Source organism: Terrapene carolina, unplaced genomic scaffold, assembly GCF_002925995.2.
Source record: "Terrapene carolina triunguis isolate 2854851 unplaced genomic scaffold, T_m_triunguis-2.0 Scaffold192, whole genome shotgun sequence".
Taxonomy (NCBI): domain Eukaryota; kingdom Metazoa; phylum Chordata; order Testudines; family Emydidae; genus Terrapene; species Terrapene triunguis.
Window position 1 is genome coordinate 27,563,064 of NW_020664543.1, and position 17,419 is coordinate 27,580,482.

Here is a 17,419-nt window from a genome sequence, read left to right on the forward strand (position 1 = left end):
ATGCAGGTGATCATAGATGGCTTCGCTGCGATGAGATTCCCAAACTGCGGTGGGGCTATAGATGGAACTCACATCCCTATCCTGGGACCGGCCCACCAGGCCAGCCAGTACATTAACCGAAAGGGCTACTTTTCAATGGTGCTGCAAGCACTGGTGGACCATAGGGTACGTTTTACCAACATCAACGTCGGATGGCCGAGCAAGGTTCATGATGCTCGCGTTTTCAGGAATTCTGGTCTGTTTAGACGGCTGCAGGAAGGTATTTACTTCCTGGACTACAAAATAACTGTTGGGGATGTGGAGATGCCTATAGTCATCCTCGGGGACCCAGCCTACCCTCTAATGCCCTGGCTCATGAAGCCCTATACAGGCGCCCTGGACAGTGAAAAAGAACTCTTTCAACTATCGGCTGAGCAAGTGCAGAATGGTGGTGGAGTGTGCTTTTGGACGTCTGAAGGGGAGATGGAGAAGCTTACTGACTCGCTCTGATCTCAGCGAAACCAATATCCCCATTGTCATTGCAGCTTGCTGTGTGCTCCACAATCTCTGTGAGAGCAAGGGGGAGACATTTATGGTGGAGTGGGAGGTTGAGGCAATTCACCTGGCTGCTGATTATGCCCAGCCAGACAGCCGGGCGATCAGAAGAGCACAGCGGGATGCGCTGTGCATCCGGGAAGCTTTGAAAGCTAGGTTCCACAGTGAGCAGGGTAACCTGTGACTATTAAGTTTGTTTATTCAGAAGCTGAACCTGCCCCCGTTTCTTTACCCAGTTAATGTTGACTATCCTCTCCAGTTACCAACCCCCTTCCCCCCCTTCCAACACACCTTTAAAAATAAAATAAATGAAACTTTGTCCATTAACACCGTTTTTTTTTTTATTAAGGATTTCGCGGTAAAGTGTTGAAACTGGGACGCAGACTGTGGTGGGGAGCGGGTGTAGTGATGGAAAGGACGCTTCTAAACTCGAGGAATGACAGGCTCCTGCTCCTAGAGTGGTCCGCAGTGGTGGACTGGTTGTTTCAACGGAGCCTGCCACCCCTCCTTTTCGGGACTCTGTGTGTGGGGGCTATGTGACTTTCTGGCGGGGGAGGACGGTTACAGATCCCCTGCTGCGTGGCTCTGTCGTCCTGGCTAAGGACCGCTGCATAAGATCTGTAACCGCCCTCCCCCGCCACAAACTCACAGAGCCCCCCCACACACACACAGAACATGAAAACCACCTCCCAGACTGACCAGGGTGCCTAGTGACTGCAATGTGTGTGTGACCTTCTGCTGAACCTGCCTCCGTGTCTGTACCCTGGTAAAGGTGACTGTCCTCTCCAATTACCAACCCCCTTTCCCCCCTTCAAACACACTCTCCTCTAAAAGAACATGACAGAAACAGTAATTAACAGAAACGTATTTTTTATTAACAACTACACAGTTAGGGGATGAAAGTGGGACGGGGGCTTGGGTGAGGTGCTTTTGGAGTGAAGGAAAGGACTTATCAAATCTTTGGGAATGAGAGCCTTCTGTTACTTGAGCAGTCTGCAGGGGTGGAGTGACTGTTTTCACGGCCCCTGCCGCCCCTCCTTCTTGGGACTTTGGGTGAGGGGGGGATGGGACTTTGTGGCAGGGGAAGGCGGTTAGAGACTGCAGCGGGGCTCTGTCCTCCTGCCTCCGGTCCTGCAGAACATCTACAAGGCACCGGAGCATGTCCGTTTGCTCCCTCATTAGTCCAAGCAGCGTTTGAGTCGCCTGCTGGTCTTCCTGCCGCCACCTGTCCTCCCTTTCGCTGTGTGATCGCTGGTATTGCGACATGTTCTCCCTCCACTGGGTCTGCTGTGCCGCCTCGGCTTGGGAGCAGCCCATAAGTTCTGAGAACATCTCGTCCCGTGTCCTTCTCTTTCGTCGCCTGATCTGCGCCAGCCTCTGGGAGGGGGATGCCGGGGTAGCTCGGGAGACACTCGCAGCTGTGGGATGGGAAAAAGGGAGTGAATTCCTCAGAAAGATACAGTTTTGCGAACAATGAATATAATCTTTCTCTGTGAACAAGACCATGCACATTACCTATCACATGCGCACTCAGTACAAGGTCGAATTTTCGGCCTTCCCATTGAGTGCCTGGGGTCTTGTTGTACAGATCACACAAGCGGGGCTGGACAACGGAATTCGGCTAGCAGGCGGACATGATAAGCCTTAGACTTTTGGCTGCTTAAAGCTTAATTTATAGCAGTGCCCTCCTTTCACGTTCCAAGCAATGCTCCTAGCGTTGGCCAATTCCTGCTGCCGGCAATCCAGCCAGCATGAACTCTGCCCCAGTCCCACCCCCCTCGTGGCGGTCCCCGGGAAAGATCACTGAATGCAGCCCCTGTCACGCCTCTACCGTGTGGCTGTAAACAGTCGGTTACAGTTATGTAAAGGAACAGGCAATCAGTCCCAATACTAACATTCCCCTAATTCAAAGCAGGTCACCATGAGTGATATCACTCTGATGAGGATTTCGGAGACAGAGAAAGACCGCATGCTGCATGAATGCCAGCAAGCACCAGGGCCGTATGCCGCCATGCTTTGCGAGGCTATGATCCCGGAGTACTTGCTGCTAGCCTGGCGCGGAAAAGTTTCCTACCATGGAGGACGCAATAAGGCCGCTCTCCCCAGGAACCTGATGCAAAGGCTTTCACAATACCTCCAGGAGACCTTCGTGGAGATGTCCCAGGAGGATTTCTGCTCTATCCCCGTACATATAGACAGAATTTTCCAGTAGCTGCACTGGCAAGGACAAAAAACTAAAGCGCCTAGGGCAAACTAATCATGAAAAACCGGACATGTTGACAAACTTTTCCAGTAGCTGCACTGGCAAGGACTAGAAAATAAAGCGCCTAGGGAAAACTAATCATGAAAAACCTATTGTTAAGATAACATTACTATTCTGTTCAAAATAAATGTTTTAAACACTTACCTACTGATGTCAAGTATCAGAGGGGTAGCCGTGTTAGTCTGAATCTGTAAAAAGCAACAGGAGTGAGGTTCTTACCCACGAAAGCTTATGCTCCCAATACTTCTGTTAGTCTTAAAGGTGCCACAGGACCCTCTGTTGCTTCTTACCTACTGATGTTTCCCCTGAATCACGGTCTGGGTTACGGCCTTGGGAGGGTTGGTAGGGGATCTCCGTGAGGGTGATGAAGAGATCCTGGCTGTTCGGGAAATCAGCGTTGAAAGCGCTGTCAACTGCCTCGTCCTCCTCATCTCCTTCCTCATCTTCCCCGTCCGCGAACATCTCCAAGGAAGCGGCCGTTGACAATACCCCATCGTCAGAGTCCACGGACAGTGGTGGGGTAGTGGTGGCGGCTGCACCTAGAATGGAATGCAGTGCCTCGTAGAAACGGCATGTCTGGGGCTGTGATCCGGAGCATCCGTTTGACTCTTTGGTCTTCTGTTACCCTTGTCTCAGCTCCTTGATTTTCACGTGGTACTGCGTTGCATCCCGGCTGTATCCTCTCTCCGTCATAGCTTTGGAGATTTTCTCGTAGATCTTCGCATTCCGTTTTTTTGATCGCAGCTCCGAAAGCACGGACTCATCGCCCCACACAGCGATCAGATCCAAGACTTCACGATCAGTCCATGCTGGGGCCCTCTTTCTATTCTGCGATTGCATGGTCACCTCTGCTGGAGAGCTCTGCATCGTTGCCAGTGCTGCTGAGCTCGCCACAATGTCCAAACAGGAAATGAGATTCAAACTGGCCAGACAGGAAAAGGTATTCAAATTTCCCGGGGCTTTTCCTGTGTGGCTGGTCAGAGCATCCGAGTTCGGACTGCTGTCCAGAGCGCCAACAGAGTGGTGCACTGTGGGATAGCTCCCGGAGCTATTAGCGTCGAATTACATCCACACTAACCTTAATTCGACCTGGCCATGTCGAATTTAGTGCTACTCCCCTCGTCGGGGAGGATTACAGAAATCAATTTAAAGAGACCTCTATGTCGAAATAAATAGCTTCGTTGTGTGGACGGGTGCAGGGTTAATTCGAGTTAACGCTGCTAAATTCGACATAACCTCCTAGTGTAGACCAGGCCTAAGTCAATGACATGTTTTCTTGCAGATGTGTTTTTCCCGAGGGTCTCTCGCTGGATGGTGGCTCTGTGGGTAATTCTGGCTCTTTTGGGTTTTCTCGTTTTCCCAGCAATTTACTACTTCTGGAAGAAACACAAAGCAAAAGGTAAAGTGGCAACATAAAGGAAGGGGATGCAGTGCAGTCAGAGAGATTTTCTGTAAAAATAAATAAACAAGCAGAGGAACCAATGGAGATTTTGGATTTAGTGTTATGAAGAGAGTGGTGAACCTTGGGAGAGAGAGAGAGAAAGAGAGGCTGAGAGAGGAGGAGGCATTGAGCATTTGGATAAATCCTGAATAAATGATTCCACATTTGAACTGAAGTGGACTCATCACCTTTGGCATTAATAAATAGCCCAGGTCTAATTTTGTTAAGTATTCCATGAATATTGTCTGAAATACAAATGGGAGTGAGAGTGGGTATGGAAATTTAATATATTTAGCTTGACTGACTGACTGATTAAAAGAGGCATTAATGGAGAGAAGGAGAGGAAGAAAGAGATTGAGTTTTTTCTTGGACACTTAGGGCCCAGTTTAACAATGTCATTAAGCATGGGCTTAGCTGTCAGCATGGTTATTAAATCCAATTGACATCAAAGTTAAGCACATGCTTAAGTGCTTTGCTGAACTGGGGCCTTAGTGTCAAATTCTGCTTTCTTGTCAGCATGCACAACTCTGGGCTAGGGCCAAATTCTGCTCTGTTATAGTAGAGTCAATGAGGTTGCAGGGATGTAACTGAGTGCAGAATCTGATCCTTAGCTTTTCATAATAAAATCTGCTCACCCCACGATCACAGTACAGAACAGAAAAATACAGCCTCCTTCTGTATGTAGAAGTACATACACCTCTACCCCGATATAATGCATCCCGATATAACACCAATTCGGATATAACGTGGTAAAGCAGCACTCTGGGGGGCGGGGCTGCTTTACCAGATTATATCTGGCAGCAGGGCGTGGGCGGAGATTTAAAGGGTCCAGAGCTCCAGCTTCTGCGGGGAGCCCCGGGCCCTTTAAATCACCACTGGAGCCCTGCCGCCGCTACCCCACCGCTACCCCGATATAACGCAGTTTCACCTATCACGCAGTAAGATTTTTTTGGCTCCCGAGGACCGTGTTATATTAGCATAGTAGAGGTGTATTAAAATGTAATTGCTCAATTCACTTTGCTCTGCTGTAGTTAATGGCAGAAGCAGGCCTTCTGCAATTTTTAAGTTTTTTATATGAAGTGATCTCCTTATAACATCTGAGGCTCAAACTGTCACTTTAATCCTCCCCAAATGAATATCACCCCTTGGAATTTATCTCTGCTAGTGCAAGCACCTGCCGTCCCTTTTGGGAAGAAATATTTCAAAAGCTATTCATGGTTAAGTTCTGAACTCCAGCTTGGCTCAAGCTGAACTGACACACCAAAGGAGTGAAATGTGCATGTGTTGCAAGCCAGAGGATGGCTCAAGGTGATGTGCTATGGCTATTGAACCTGAGCAGCATCCATGAACTCTGAGTTTCAGCAGCTTTCAGAACATGTTTGTTGTCATGTTCCTTGCAGTCTCCAGTGGCTCCTTCTGGAAGTTTTGCCCTGAATCCAAAGCTTCTGGTTTTCAGAACAATATTTTAAAGTGGACTAAAATCCACATACAACACAATTCAATTTTAAATTAGAAGTGTTGTAGAAATTAGCATTAATTAAATAGATGGAAGATTAATACTCTAGTAATTAGGTAGGGTAATGCAATTGTGACTCTAGCTCCTCAACCACTACCTGAACAATGGGGCTGAGTGTGATCAAAGGAAAGCAAGTCACTGGGTCATTTGGTCAAGGGTTTCCTTAATCCCCACCCCACCCCCCGCATAACGTGAGCTGCTTGTAACATTTTTAGATTCTTGTAACTTTTTTGGCACAGATCGAGAGACTATGGGGGGTTGGAGTAGTGAGGAAGAATATGTGGTAGGGGGGACGGGGGAGTGTGAGGATTGGCAAGGTGGGTCTCTGTCCTTTTACCAAACTTCATCCCTTAGGACTGTGCTCTGGCACTGCAACCGTGGGGCCAGCCCAGCCCTAGACAACAACTGTTATGTTGTTTATTATGCATATCTAGTTTGAACCAGACAGAATAAAGAGATCAAAGAGCTACACTTAACACTATGAGTGCAGCTTGAGTGCCCTGCAAATAAATGCTGGAATTCAAACCTGTGGAACACAACACAATCAATGGCATGTACTCTTAGTCGTATTTCATACCTATTTATTATAGCACTCCTTCTTACACATCAATTCCCACTGGCTATTGACAACTTTAAGAGCAGAGTTAAGGTTGTCATGCAGGGGTGGTGTGTACCTTATTTCTGTTTCCTAGTTTTCAGAAGTTTAAGTTTGTGTTACCTCAGCTTTTCATTTCCTGGTTTCAGAGGTTTGAGTTTGGCTGAACTCAACATTCTGGAAAGAGTCTCAGGAGACCTGGTAGGGGCTAGGCATGGGAGTCTAGTGTCCGTACAGAATGTAGAGTGGTCCGCTACTTCACTTTTCTTTTTAAATCCAAAAAGATAACATTGAGTCTGGGTACAGGGAGGAATTGGGGCCAAAGCCAGTGCATTGCACCACATCAAGAACAAACTGCTGTATATTCATTGCTGTGTTCAATTTTTATTTATTTATTTATTTATTTTAGGGGAACTCCTGGCTGAACTTCGTAAGTACCATCTCTTCCTCCGCCTCCATTATAAATTCTGTATGGATGTGTATCCTCTGAAGACTCTGTGTTCTCATCTCTCTGTGTGTTTGGTTTCAGGGTGGAGTAATGTCAGACAACATGCAGGTAAATAAAGATGATGTTTATTCAGTGTTGAAACCCCACCTACCCTGTTCCCTTTCCTTGTGCATTGGTCAGTTTAACTGAAATAATCCATGTAATCTAACACAGATTTAGACCATTAGTGGTTGCAATGAAATAATTTCTAAGGAATCAGCAATTTGTTACTCTTCTGGGAGAATAAAAAGGTGAGCTGGGAGATATGTGAGTTAAAGGGAAAAACAGGATAACTTGGAAAGGAGCATGAGTAGGATGCATACATCATTCAATGGATTTACCGAATTTATATCACAGAAGGCAGGAGGGAAGGAATTATCTTGTTACTGTTGCCTGCTTAGGAAATAGAGGAACTCTTTATTTTAAACAAATATTTTAAAAAGTGTAGCTCTGACTCTGTTAAAAGGACCTCATGGGACTCCATGTTTGTTGTTTCTCAAGGAGTCCATGTCAAATGTGCTCAGTTTACAAGTAAAAATATGTATTTTTTTTTTTAACTTCCAACCCTGAAAAATTATCCTAATAACTGATAGTCAATATGGGTTCTTTCATTCTTGTGTGTCAACACCCCCAGTATCTTCAAGATGTGTTTCTATATGTATTCCATTCCTGGTGCACATATGCCCTCAGTGCTGAAGATCAGCATGTTTGAGCAGCAGTGACCATTAGTCCACCTCTCTGCCCTAGCTCCCTCTTGTCCCCAAATCCTGTGGGCATGAAAGCTTGGGGTGCCCCACCCACCCCCAATCAGAAGGGCAGGAAAAGTTGTGGATCTTTTCCCATCACCTACTCCCTTTGGAAACCCTCTCATTTAGTTTTTAGAAACAGGGAACAATATTTCAACAGACCAATGGATCTTCAAAATTGTCCAAACTGGTTATGCTAAACATTTCCAGACTATTCCTACTACCCTTCCCCATCACTTTTCAGGGATCCCTCTCACTAGAAGATATTACAACAAGAAATTCACTCTGTTATCTCTTGGCAGCATGGAAGTGTTTTCTCCATAGTTCAGGGGAAAGGATTTTTATCTTCATTTCTTCCTAATTCCCCAAAAGAAGGGAGGTTGGAAAACTATTCTGGACCTAAGAAGACTCAACATATTTATTCAAAAACTTAAATTAAGAATGGTGACCCTAGTCTCGCTTATTCTTTCCCCAAAATTGGTTTGCACCTGGTGACCTCCAGGATGCATATTTCCACATTTCTATTCATTCTGTGCACAGGAAATATCTGTGTTTTGTGGTAGAAATTCAACACTCCCAATACAGAGTTTTTTCTCATTTGGACACTTCAACAGCTCCAAGAGTCTTTACAAAATTCCTATCAGGCATTGCAGTCATTGAAGCATTCCTAAGAAAGTAGAACATTAGAGTTCATCCCTGCTTTGAGTTTTCCTTATTTTGACACTTGGCTGGTTCAAGGACCTTGTCCTCAAGAAGTCTCAGACAACATTTGACAATCCAGACCTAAGAGTAAACAAAGAAAAATCTATGATAATTCCATCACATAAGACAGAATTCATTGGGGCTCTTCTGGATTCTGCTATGATATCTGCTTACCTATAATTACCTGCAATCCTAGATTTGGTCTCTCAAGACAAAAGGAGAATACTTCATCCAGATCTATGGTCCCTGCATGTTACAGCTTGGATGATTTTTTCATGAATGATCTGGAAAGAGCATGCTCTTGCGGAGATGAAGGAAGAGGGGGACATGCATCAATTGTGCCCTGGGTGATCGCCACTTCCCACCACCCAACACAGATGTAATGAGATTGAGTAGTATCCATCTAAGAAAAATTAAAACTACTGATTATTCCTCAAAAAAGGTTTTTACTGACTTTCGACTATAAAGGCAACACAGACAAAATAAAAAAAGCAAGAATAAAGACCAACACTAAATAAGGATTAATATAAATGGCAAGTTATACTGAAGACAAGCACATGTAAAGTTATTATTCATCAGCTACTTACTACTATTCTTAACACTGTAGTATCGATACAGACTTGAGATCAATTCAGCTTGAGCAACTAGACTTCTTTACTCCATAAATTTATACTGCATGCAACCAGACTTCTTTACTCCATAATCTTACCCTGCATTCGTCTGAAAATACGTTACCCTTCAGTCGGCCGTTTTCCACACTGGCCAGGTACAGACAGTCGAGAAGTGCACGTCCCTTCGGTTCAGGGGGTGTGGGTACTGAACACACACACACACACACACACACTTATGTGCCTTTGTTCTTTTTATCTTATCTGCCAGCCGTGTTTTTAAAACAGACCAACCAATTAGGGTAGGCCAAATTCTCAGTGTGGTTAGCGTTGTCGCTTTGACTGTATAAATTATGCTTACTTATCTCCTTGTAGCCAATTGTTTTAAATGTGGTTAATGTGGGTTAGACAAGCTGTGCCCGGGGGTACAACATATCTCAGCATAGTGTGTTATCTGGTTGCAGCGCGTTTTCACCGCAAGTCTTAGTTTTCTTTTGCAAAGCTTGCTTTTTTAAAGCTTCCGGAAGTTTGAGGCCTCAACATTGACAATACTTTTGTTCAAATTAATCACAGTTCTAAGGATGTCCAAAATATTTTGATTAATAGACTGTACAAAATCTACCGACAAAACCAAATGGAAGAGATTCGCAGTTTGAGCTCAAGTGCACTACCTCTCTTCTTGAATAGACATTCCACTTATTTTGCACTAATTACTTTCATTGAAATCAACTGGACTCTCAATTAGTTTCATACAAGTCCAACTGGCAGCTCTATCTGCCTTTCATCCACATATTCAAAACTCATATTCAGAATTACAAAGTATTCTCACATTGCTGCATGCCTAGATTTATAAAGGGGCCTAGTGCAGATTTTCCCTTACAGTCAGAGAATCTCCTTTGTGGGATTTGAATGTCATTTTAGCAAATCTGAAGCTTCCACCATTTGAACCATTAGCTGCTTGTTCATTTCAACATCTCCATTTCTGCTTGCCACCATGCTGGTGCATGGAGTCAGAGAAATCTTAGCCTTAATGGCAGACCGACTGTATACTGTTTTTCATAGAGATAAGGTCTCCAGACTCATCCTAGTTTCATTCCTAAAATTGTATTCAAATTTCATATTAATCAAACTATTTGTTTAACTATTTTCTTCCCAAAACCTCTCACTAGTAATATGGAAAAGAAATTACACACCTTAGACATTACAAGAGCACCATCCTTTTAGACAGAACTAAGCCGTGCAGAATCTCATTTAGATTATTCATAGCGTATGCTGAGAAGGTAAAAAGCGGGCTGTTTCTTTCAAAAGAATATCCAAATGGATCTCTGACTGCATCAGGTTGTGTTACCAGAAGCTAACCTTTCTCCCCCTATTCAGATTAAAGTTCACTCTACCAGAGTTTATGCTGCTTCAGCAACTTCCTTTGGAAATGTCCCTATAAATATATAGGACAACTATCTGGGGTCATTTCACCATTTCACTGTGCTTAGGAGAGGTCTCCAGAGCTGATGCATGCTTTGTTAAAGCAGTTGTTCAACTGCGGTTTTCTTGAGATTTCAGTATCCTACCTCCTAGTCTGAGTTCACTGCTTGGGAGCTACCAGGAGTGGAATGCAGATAGATAATCACTTGAAGAGAAAGAGGCTACTTACCTTACAGTAACTCATGTTCTTTTGAGATGTGTTGCCTTTCCCATCCCATGGCCTGCCAGCCTTCTGCACTATATCAAAGGCTGTACTCATTTGGATTTTATTTAATGAAAGAACTGACAGGCAATTGCCCCCCCCCCCGACCCTTGAACAACTTGAACAACAACAACAAAAAAGATGAAATTATGGAAACACATGGTTATAAGGTCCCCCAAACTTCCTTCCTCAGTCTCCTTAGTCATGTCAGCCTCTCATCTGCCCTTCTCTGTGCCTTTTATTTTTTATAGCTATACAGCAAGATGTTATTTTTGGATCAGGATTTTTCCTAAGAGATTTAAGAAATCCCTTTCTGTGTGTTGACCCTCCCTGCCCACCTTTCCCACTGCCATAGAACTGCAGACTAACAATTCCTGAATTAGTGGTGGCAACCAAAGGATGGCTGTATTGAAAATACATCCATTTATCTAAACCTCTCACTCCATCATTGAAGACAGGCTATCCTCTGGGAAAATGGCTGCCTCATAGACTCCATAGTTAAGAAACTGGACAGGCAATTATAAGGAGCACTAGGAAGGTGGGGAGCAGGAGACAGCATAGGAGGAGTGCAGGGGAGAGACTGAGGGGTTCTGAGGGATGTAGGGTGCATAGAGGAGGCTGAGGGAGGTGCAAAGGAGCGCTTGAGGGGGTGCAGGAAGGTAGGCTATGAGGGTAATACAAGGGCAGCAGAGAGGGATTGACAGATTTAAGAGACTGTGGGGAAAGGGCGATGGGAGGAGCTCAGAGGAAGAATGTGAGGGTGGGAGGAGACTGCGTTGGGAAGGGACAGAGACATGGTAGTGTCAGATGAGGGTGTGGAGGGGGTAGAATGGCAGTTCCCCCCTCAGGCGCAAGAGAGGGCAAGAGGGCATCTCCTCCAATTAGACACAGGGAGACTGCATTTCTGCATGTTCTTTGCTGGTGAGTTTGGACACCGAGATACTCTCTCTCACTCACTTGGGGAGGGGCCTTCCCCAGAAAGGCTCAAATGACACAAGTGAAAACAAACAAGCAATGCTTGCTATCTATTTACCTTTTAAATCTCAGGAACTTTAAACCACACTCATGATTATTTCAGGCCTAGTTCATGACTCTGAATGCTTGGGGTTGATGTTACCACATTCCCTGTTCCTCTTGCTGTGCCCAGAACTGTCACTGGCTAAGACTTGGGAGCTGGTGTCCGCTATCCCCCATTGGCTGTGACCTGATAGCCACCTGTTCCTCCATGAGTGTGTTTTGTCCCCTTTTCTCTTTTTCCATCATCCCCAGGGACGCTCTTCTCCCTATGTTGGCAGGAGGGGCTGTCCTTTGGTGTCTCCTGCTCTGCTCACCAGGAGCAGGGGTCTCAATTCCCATCCCTCTTAGTGCCACCACTTCCTCTCTTCCCACTTGGATAGGGAGTGGCACCTGACCCACAAGGCAAAAACACTGAAGACGTTTCTCTCTGCCCACCCTTAGCCTGTGCAGCCTGCCTGCTCTGCTGCTCTGTCTCTGCTGCCCCTGCAGGGGGTCATAGGGATGGGGGTGGGGGCAGCAACAGCAGAAGTCCCTGGAGTCTGGGTGGGGGGAGCTGCAGTGCAATCACTGCCCACCCCAGCAGAGGCAGCCTCTGGGCCAAGACAGAGGCAGGAAACCAGGGAGTAGCGCAGCTTGAGCAGAGCTGTTGAGGAGGGAGAAACAACCCCAGCCTCCCTCAGGGCTGGGCTCAGTCTCTGATGCCCCAATTCTCTCTCTCCCTAGTGGATGTGACTCTGGATCCAGACACAGCTTATCCCCATCTTGTCCTGTCCGAGGATCGGAAAAGTGTGGAATGGAGACCCCAACATCGGGATGTACCTGACTACCCCAAGAGATTTGACTGTGTAACCTGTGTGCTGGGCTATGAGGGCTTCATCTCAGGGAGACATTACTGGGAGATAGATGTAGGGGGCGGGACAACTTGGGGTGTGGGAGTAGCCAAAGAGTCTGTGAGCAGGAAGGGATGGATCCACTTTAGCCCTCAGGAGGGGATCTGGGCTGTGGATGAGTGCAGGGGTCAGCACCGAGCCCTCGCCCCTATTGAGATCCCCCTGTCCCTGAGTAAAAGCATCAGGAAAATTGGGATTTACCTGGACTATGAAGGGGGGCGAGTAGCATTCTATGATCTGGTTAGAGAGGACCCATTCTTCACTTTCACAGCCCATTTCTCTGAGAAAGTATTTCCTTTCTTCTTGGTGTATTCTCAAATCACAGTGTGTCTCCGGGGGACTGGGGAATGATTTGCCCATTGGGGTCTGAGGTCTAGCCTCACACCGCTAAGTCTCTGGGGGATTGTCTGCTCCTCAGTAGCTACAGATGCTCTGTCTCCAGGGAGGAAAGTTAGGGCATGTTCACACTGGCAGAGTTATAGCACCTTTGTCCCTCTCTGCGTTCCCACCCCTCCTTCTAAATGGAAAAGCACCAGGTTAAAGATGGATTCCAGTTCAGGTGAAATGATCACATGTCACTGTAAGACTTCATTACCCACTTGCCACACAGGTATACAGGAAGACTTGCAAGTAAACAGAGCCATTTACAACCAATTGTCCTGGTTAATGAGAGCCATCAAGATTCCAAGTCACCATTAATGGCCCACACTTTGCATAATTACAATAGGACCTAAGAGTTATATTTCATATTTCTAGTTTCAGATACAAGAGTGATACATTTATATAAATAAGATGAACACACACAGTAGATTATAAGCTTTGTAATGATACCTTACAAAAGACCTTTTGCATGAAGCATATTCTAGTTACATTATATTTATACTCATTAGCTTATTTTCCTAACATCATATGGAGTGCACCAACACACCTGCTATGTATGTACTGCAGTGGGGGTGTACCAGGTCCACCCACCATTCTTTGGGGTATACCATTCATTTAATGGACTGAAAGGACACACTGAAGAGTGCTGGTTGCAACTGCTCCCACACATTCGCCCATTGGGGAGTATTTCCAGCTCTAGGCTGTGGCCACCTTAAATCTGGATTTTTCCAGCTTGGCATTCAGGGTTAGGGTTACATTCTGCAAAGCTGTTAAATTGTCACATACCCAACATCCCAGGGGACGTAAGCAGTGACAGCAAATCCAGGAGCTGTGCACCAGCTTCTCGCCACCCCAGGACAGACAGAAGGGGCATACCACTCCATTGACACAGGTGATGCTTGCCCAATTAGCGCCCAACCCTATTGGATGGCTCCTCAAGCCAAAACCGCAATAGAAAGGGAGATCAAGGACATGTTACCAATGGGTGTAATCCACCCCTCTGAGAGTGCATGGGCTTCTCCAATGGTTCTGGTTCCCAAACCAGAGGGGGAAATCCGCTTTTGTGTGGACTACTGTAAGCTAAATGCTGTAACTCGCCCAGAAAACTGTCCAATGCCATGCACAGATGAGCTATTGGAGAAAATGGGATGTGCCCAATTCATCTCCACCTTAGACTTAACTAAGGGGTACTGGCAAGTGCCGCTAGATGACCCCACCAAGGAAAGGTCAGCCTTCATCACCCATGTAGGGCTGTATGAATTTAATGTGCTCCCTTTCGGACTGTGAAATGCATCTGCTACCTTCCAGAGACTGGTAGATAACCTTCTGGCTGGATTTGGGGAATTTGCAGTTGCCTACCTTGATGATGTGGCTATATTCTGAGATTCATGGACAGAATACCTGGAACACCTCCAAACTGTCTTCCAGCGCATAAGGGAGGCGGGATTAACCGTTAAGGCAAAAAAATGTCAAATGGGGCTAAATAGGGTAACGTACCTTCGACACCAGGTGGGTCAAGGAACTATTAACCCCCTACAGGCTAAGGTAAATGCTATCCAAAATTGGCCTGTCCCTAAGTCAAAGAAGCAGGTCCAATCCTTCTTGGGATTGGCTGGGTATTACTGATGATTTGTACCACACTACAGCCAAATTGCCACCCCACTGACAGACGTGACCAGGGAGAAAAGCCAAATGCAGTTCAGTGGACTGAGAAGTGTCAGAAAGCCTTTAACCAGCTTAAGGAGGCCCTTACATCTGACCCTGTACTAAGGGCCCCGGACTGCGACCAACTGTTCGAACCGCAGATGTGTCCGAGCATGGTATAGAAGTGGTTTTCATGCAGGAAGGACCAGATCAACAATTCCATCCTGTCATGTTTCCTCTCAAAAAACTTTCTGAGAGGGAAAGCCACTGGTCAGTCTCAGACAAACAATGTTATGCCATTGTGTATGCTCTGGAGAAGCTACGCCCATACATTTGGGGACCGTGTTTCCACCTGAAAACTGCACTGAAGTGGCTTCACTCAGTCAAAGAAACTTAACAAAACACTTCTTCAGCGGAGTTTAGCTCTTCAAGACTTTGATTTTGAAATACAACACACTTCAGGAGCCTCTAACAAAGTGACTGATGCACTCTCTGGGAAGGTTTCCTAGAATCAGCCTGGTAAAAATGTCCCTGCATTCTAAGTCATTGTAGTCCTTAAAATGTAAAAAGTACTGTTTAGAATCATAGACTATCAGGGTTGGAAGGGACCTCAGGAGGTCATCTAGTCCAACCCCCTGCTCAAAGCAGGACCTAATCCCAACTAAATCATCCCAGCCAGGGCTTTGTCAAGTCTGACCTTAAAAACCTCCAAGGAAGGAGATTCCACCACCTCCCTAGGTAACCCATTCCAGTGCTTCACCACCCTCCTAGTGAAAAAGTTTTTCCTAATATCCAACCTAAACCTCCCCCACTGCAACTTCAGAACATTACTCCTTGTTCTGTCATCTGCTACCACTGAGAACAGTCTAGATCCATCCTCTTTCGAACCCCCTTTCAGGTAGTTGAAAGCAGCTATAAAATCCCCCCCTAGGTTTATTTCTGTTTATTTCTTATGGCTAGTGAACTCCTCTGTGCTAACCCCAGATGCTTTTGTTTGCTTGTAACCTTTAATCTGAACTCCCAAGAAAGCTATTTTGGGTGCTTAATTTTTGGAATTGCTCTTTTAAAATCTAGCAAAAGCCTAAGTTCCAGATGTATTTTCTTACTTTTTGTTTTTAATAAAATTTACCTTTTTTAAGAACAGGATTTGATTTTGGTGTCCCAAGAGGTTTGTGCATATGCTGTTTGATTAAGCGGAGAGGCTGCGAACAGCGGAGAGGCTAAAAGAGGGAGTTTGACTTGGAGTTCATCTGGGGAGAGCCCACTGAGGTGTTCAACTTGCAGGCTCCTCTGAGTAGTTGCTGCAACAGCTGAGGAAGCTCTTAGAAGGAAGGTGATATGGATGGTGAGCGATCAGCTGTTGTGACCTGCACAGGATGTGCCATGTTTGTCTTTCTTCCACATGACAGAAGCGACTTTGTCTGTACAAAGTGCAAGCTGGTCTCCATATTGGAAGAGAAGGTTCAAGGTCTGGAGAAACAAGTTTCAACCCTGCGTTGTATAAGAGAAAATGAAGATTTCCTGGACAGACGTCAGGATATGCTTCTATGGGCACAACATTCTGAAGATTCAGAGCAGGCTTCGCAGTGGGGACAGAAGGACGGTGAAGAAAATTGGCAGCATCTGACCTCCAGAAGAAGAAATAGGAGCGTCCATGTACCAGCAATGCAGATACAGGTGAGCAACCGTTTTCATGATATCTCCACAGGTACTAATGCGGAGAGTGGACTAGATGATACATCTGAGGGAAGGGAGCAGAAGAAGACTCCACCGATTGGAAGGCATGAGATGCACTGTCCTAGGGATGGGGGTTCCATGACCACCGCTCCCAAGAGAAGGAGGTGGGTTGTAGTGGTTGGGGACTCCCTCCTCAGGGGGACCGAGTCATCTATCTGCCGTCCCTTCCGGGAAAACCGAGAAGTGTGCTGCTTGCCAGGAGCTAGGATTCACGATGTGACGGAGAGACTGCCGAGACTCATCAAGCCCTTGGATCGCTACCCCTTCCTGCTTCTCCACCTGGGCACTAATGATACTGCCAAGAATGACCTTGAGCTGATCACTGCAGACTACGTGGCTCTGGGAAGAAGGATAAAGGAGTTTGAGGCGCAAGTGGTGTTCTCGTCCATCCTCCCAGTGGAAGGAAAAGGCCCAAGTAGAGACCGTCGACTCGTGGAAGTCAATGAATGGCTCCACAGGTGGTGTCGGAGAGAAGGCTTTGAATTCTTTGACCATGGGATGGTGTTCCAAGAAGGAAGAGTGCTAGGCAGAGACGGGCTCCACCTAACGAAGAGAGGGAAGAGCATCTTTGCAAGCAGTCTGGCTAACCTAGTGAGGAGGGCTTTAAACTAGGTTCACCAGGGGAAGGAGACCAAAGCCCTGAGCTAAGTGGGGAAGTGAGGAAGCACCAACAGGAGAGCGCAAGAGCAGGGCACCCCGCCGCGGGTCTTCAGGGCACTTCGGCGGCAGGTCCCGGAGCGGAAGGACCCCCCGCTGCCGAATTGCCGCCGAAGACCCGGAGCGGAAGAAGCTCCGGGGGCCCGGGCCCCGCGAGAGTTTTCCGGGGTCCCCAGAGCGAGTGAAGGACCCCGCTCCAGGGCCCCCGAAAAACTCTCATGGGGGCCTGGGGCAAATTGCCCCACTCCCCACCCCCCCGGGCGACCCTGCGCAAGAGGGAAAGACTCCTGCCTTGTACTGAGAAAGCAGGATGATCAGTGAGTTATCTTAAGTGCCTATACACAAATACAAGAAGCCTGGGAAACAAGCATGGGGAACTGGAAGTCCTGGCACAGTCAAGGAATTATGATGTGATTGGAATAACAGAGACTTGGTGGGATAACTCACATGACTGGAGTACTGTCATGGATGGATATAAACTGTTCAGGAAGGACAGGCAGGGCAGAAAAGGAGGGGG

General features: G+C 46.4%; 1 protein-coding gene across 1 annotated transcript in view; it reads left to right on the plus strand.

Annotated features, from left to right (window-relative positions):
- The window catches only part of LOC112117004 (butyrophilin subfamily 1 member A1-like), a 42,889-nt gene extending 29,853 nt beyond the window's left edge, over positions 1–13,036 (plus strand). Inside the window, exons 4-7 of the mRNA XM_029912205.1 lie at positions 4,080–4,196; positions 6,759–6,779; positions 6,879–6,905; positions 12,317–13,036. Of these exons, the coding sequence (XP_029768065.1) occupies positions 4,080–4,196; positions 6,759–6,779; positions 6,879–6,905; positions 12,317–12,834 (683 nt within the window). The 3' untranslated portion in view covers positions 12,835–13,036. The remainder of the gene's footprint in view (positions 1–4,079; positions 4,197–6,758; positions 6,780–6,878; positions 6,906–12,316) is intronic.
- Positions 13,037–17,419: the final 4,383 nt, after the last annotated feature.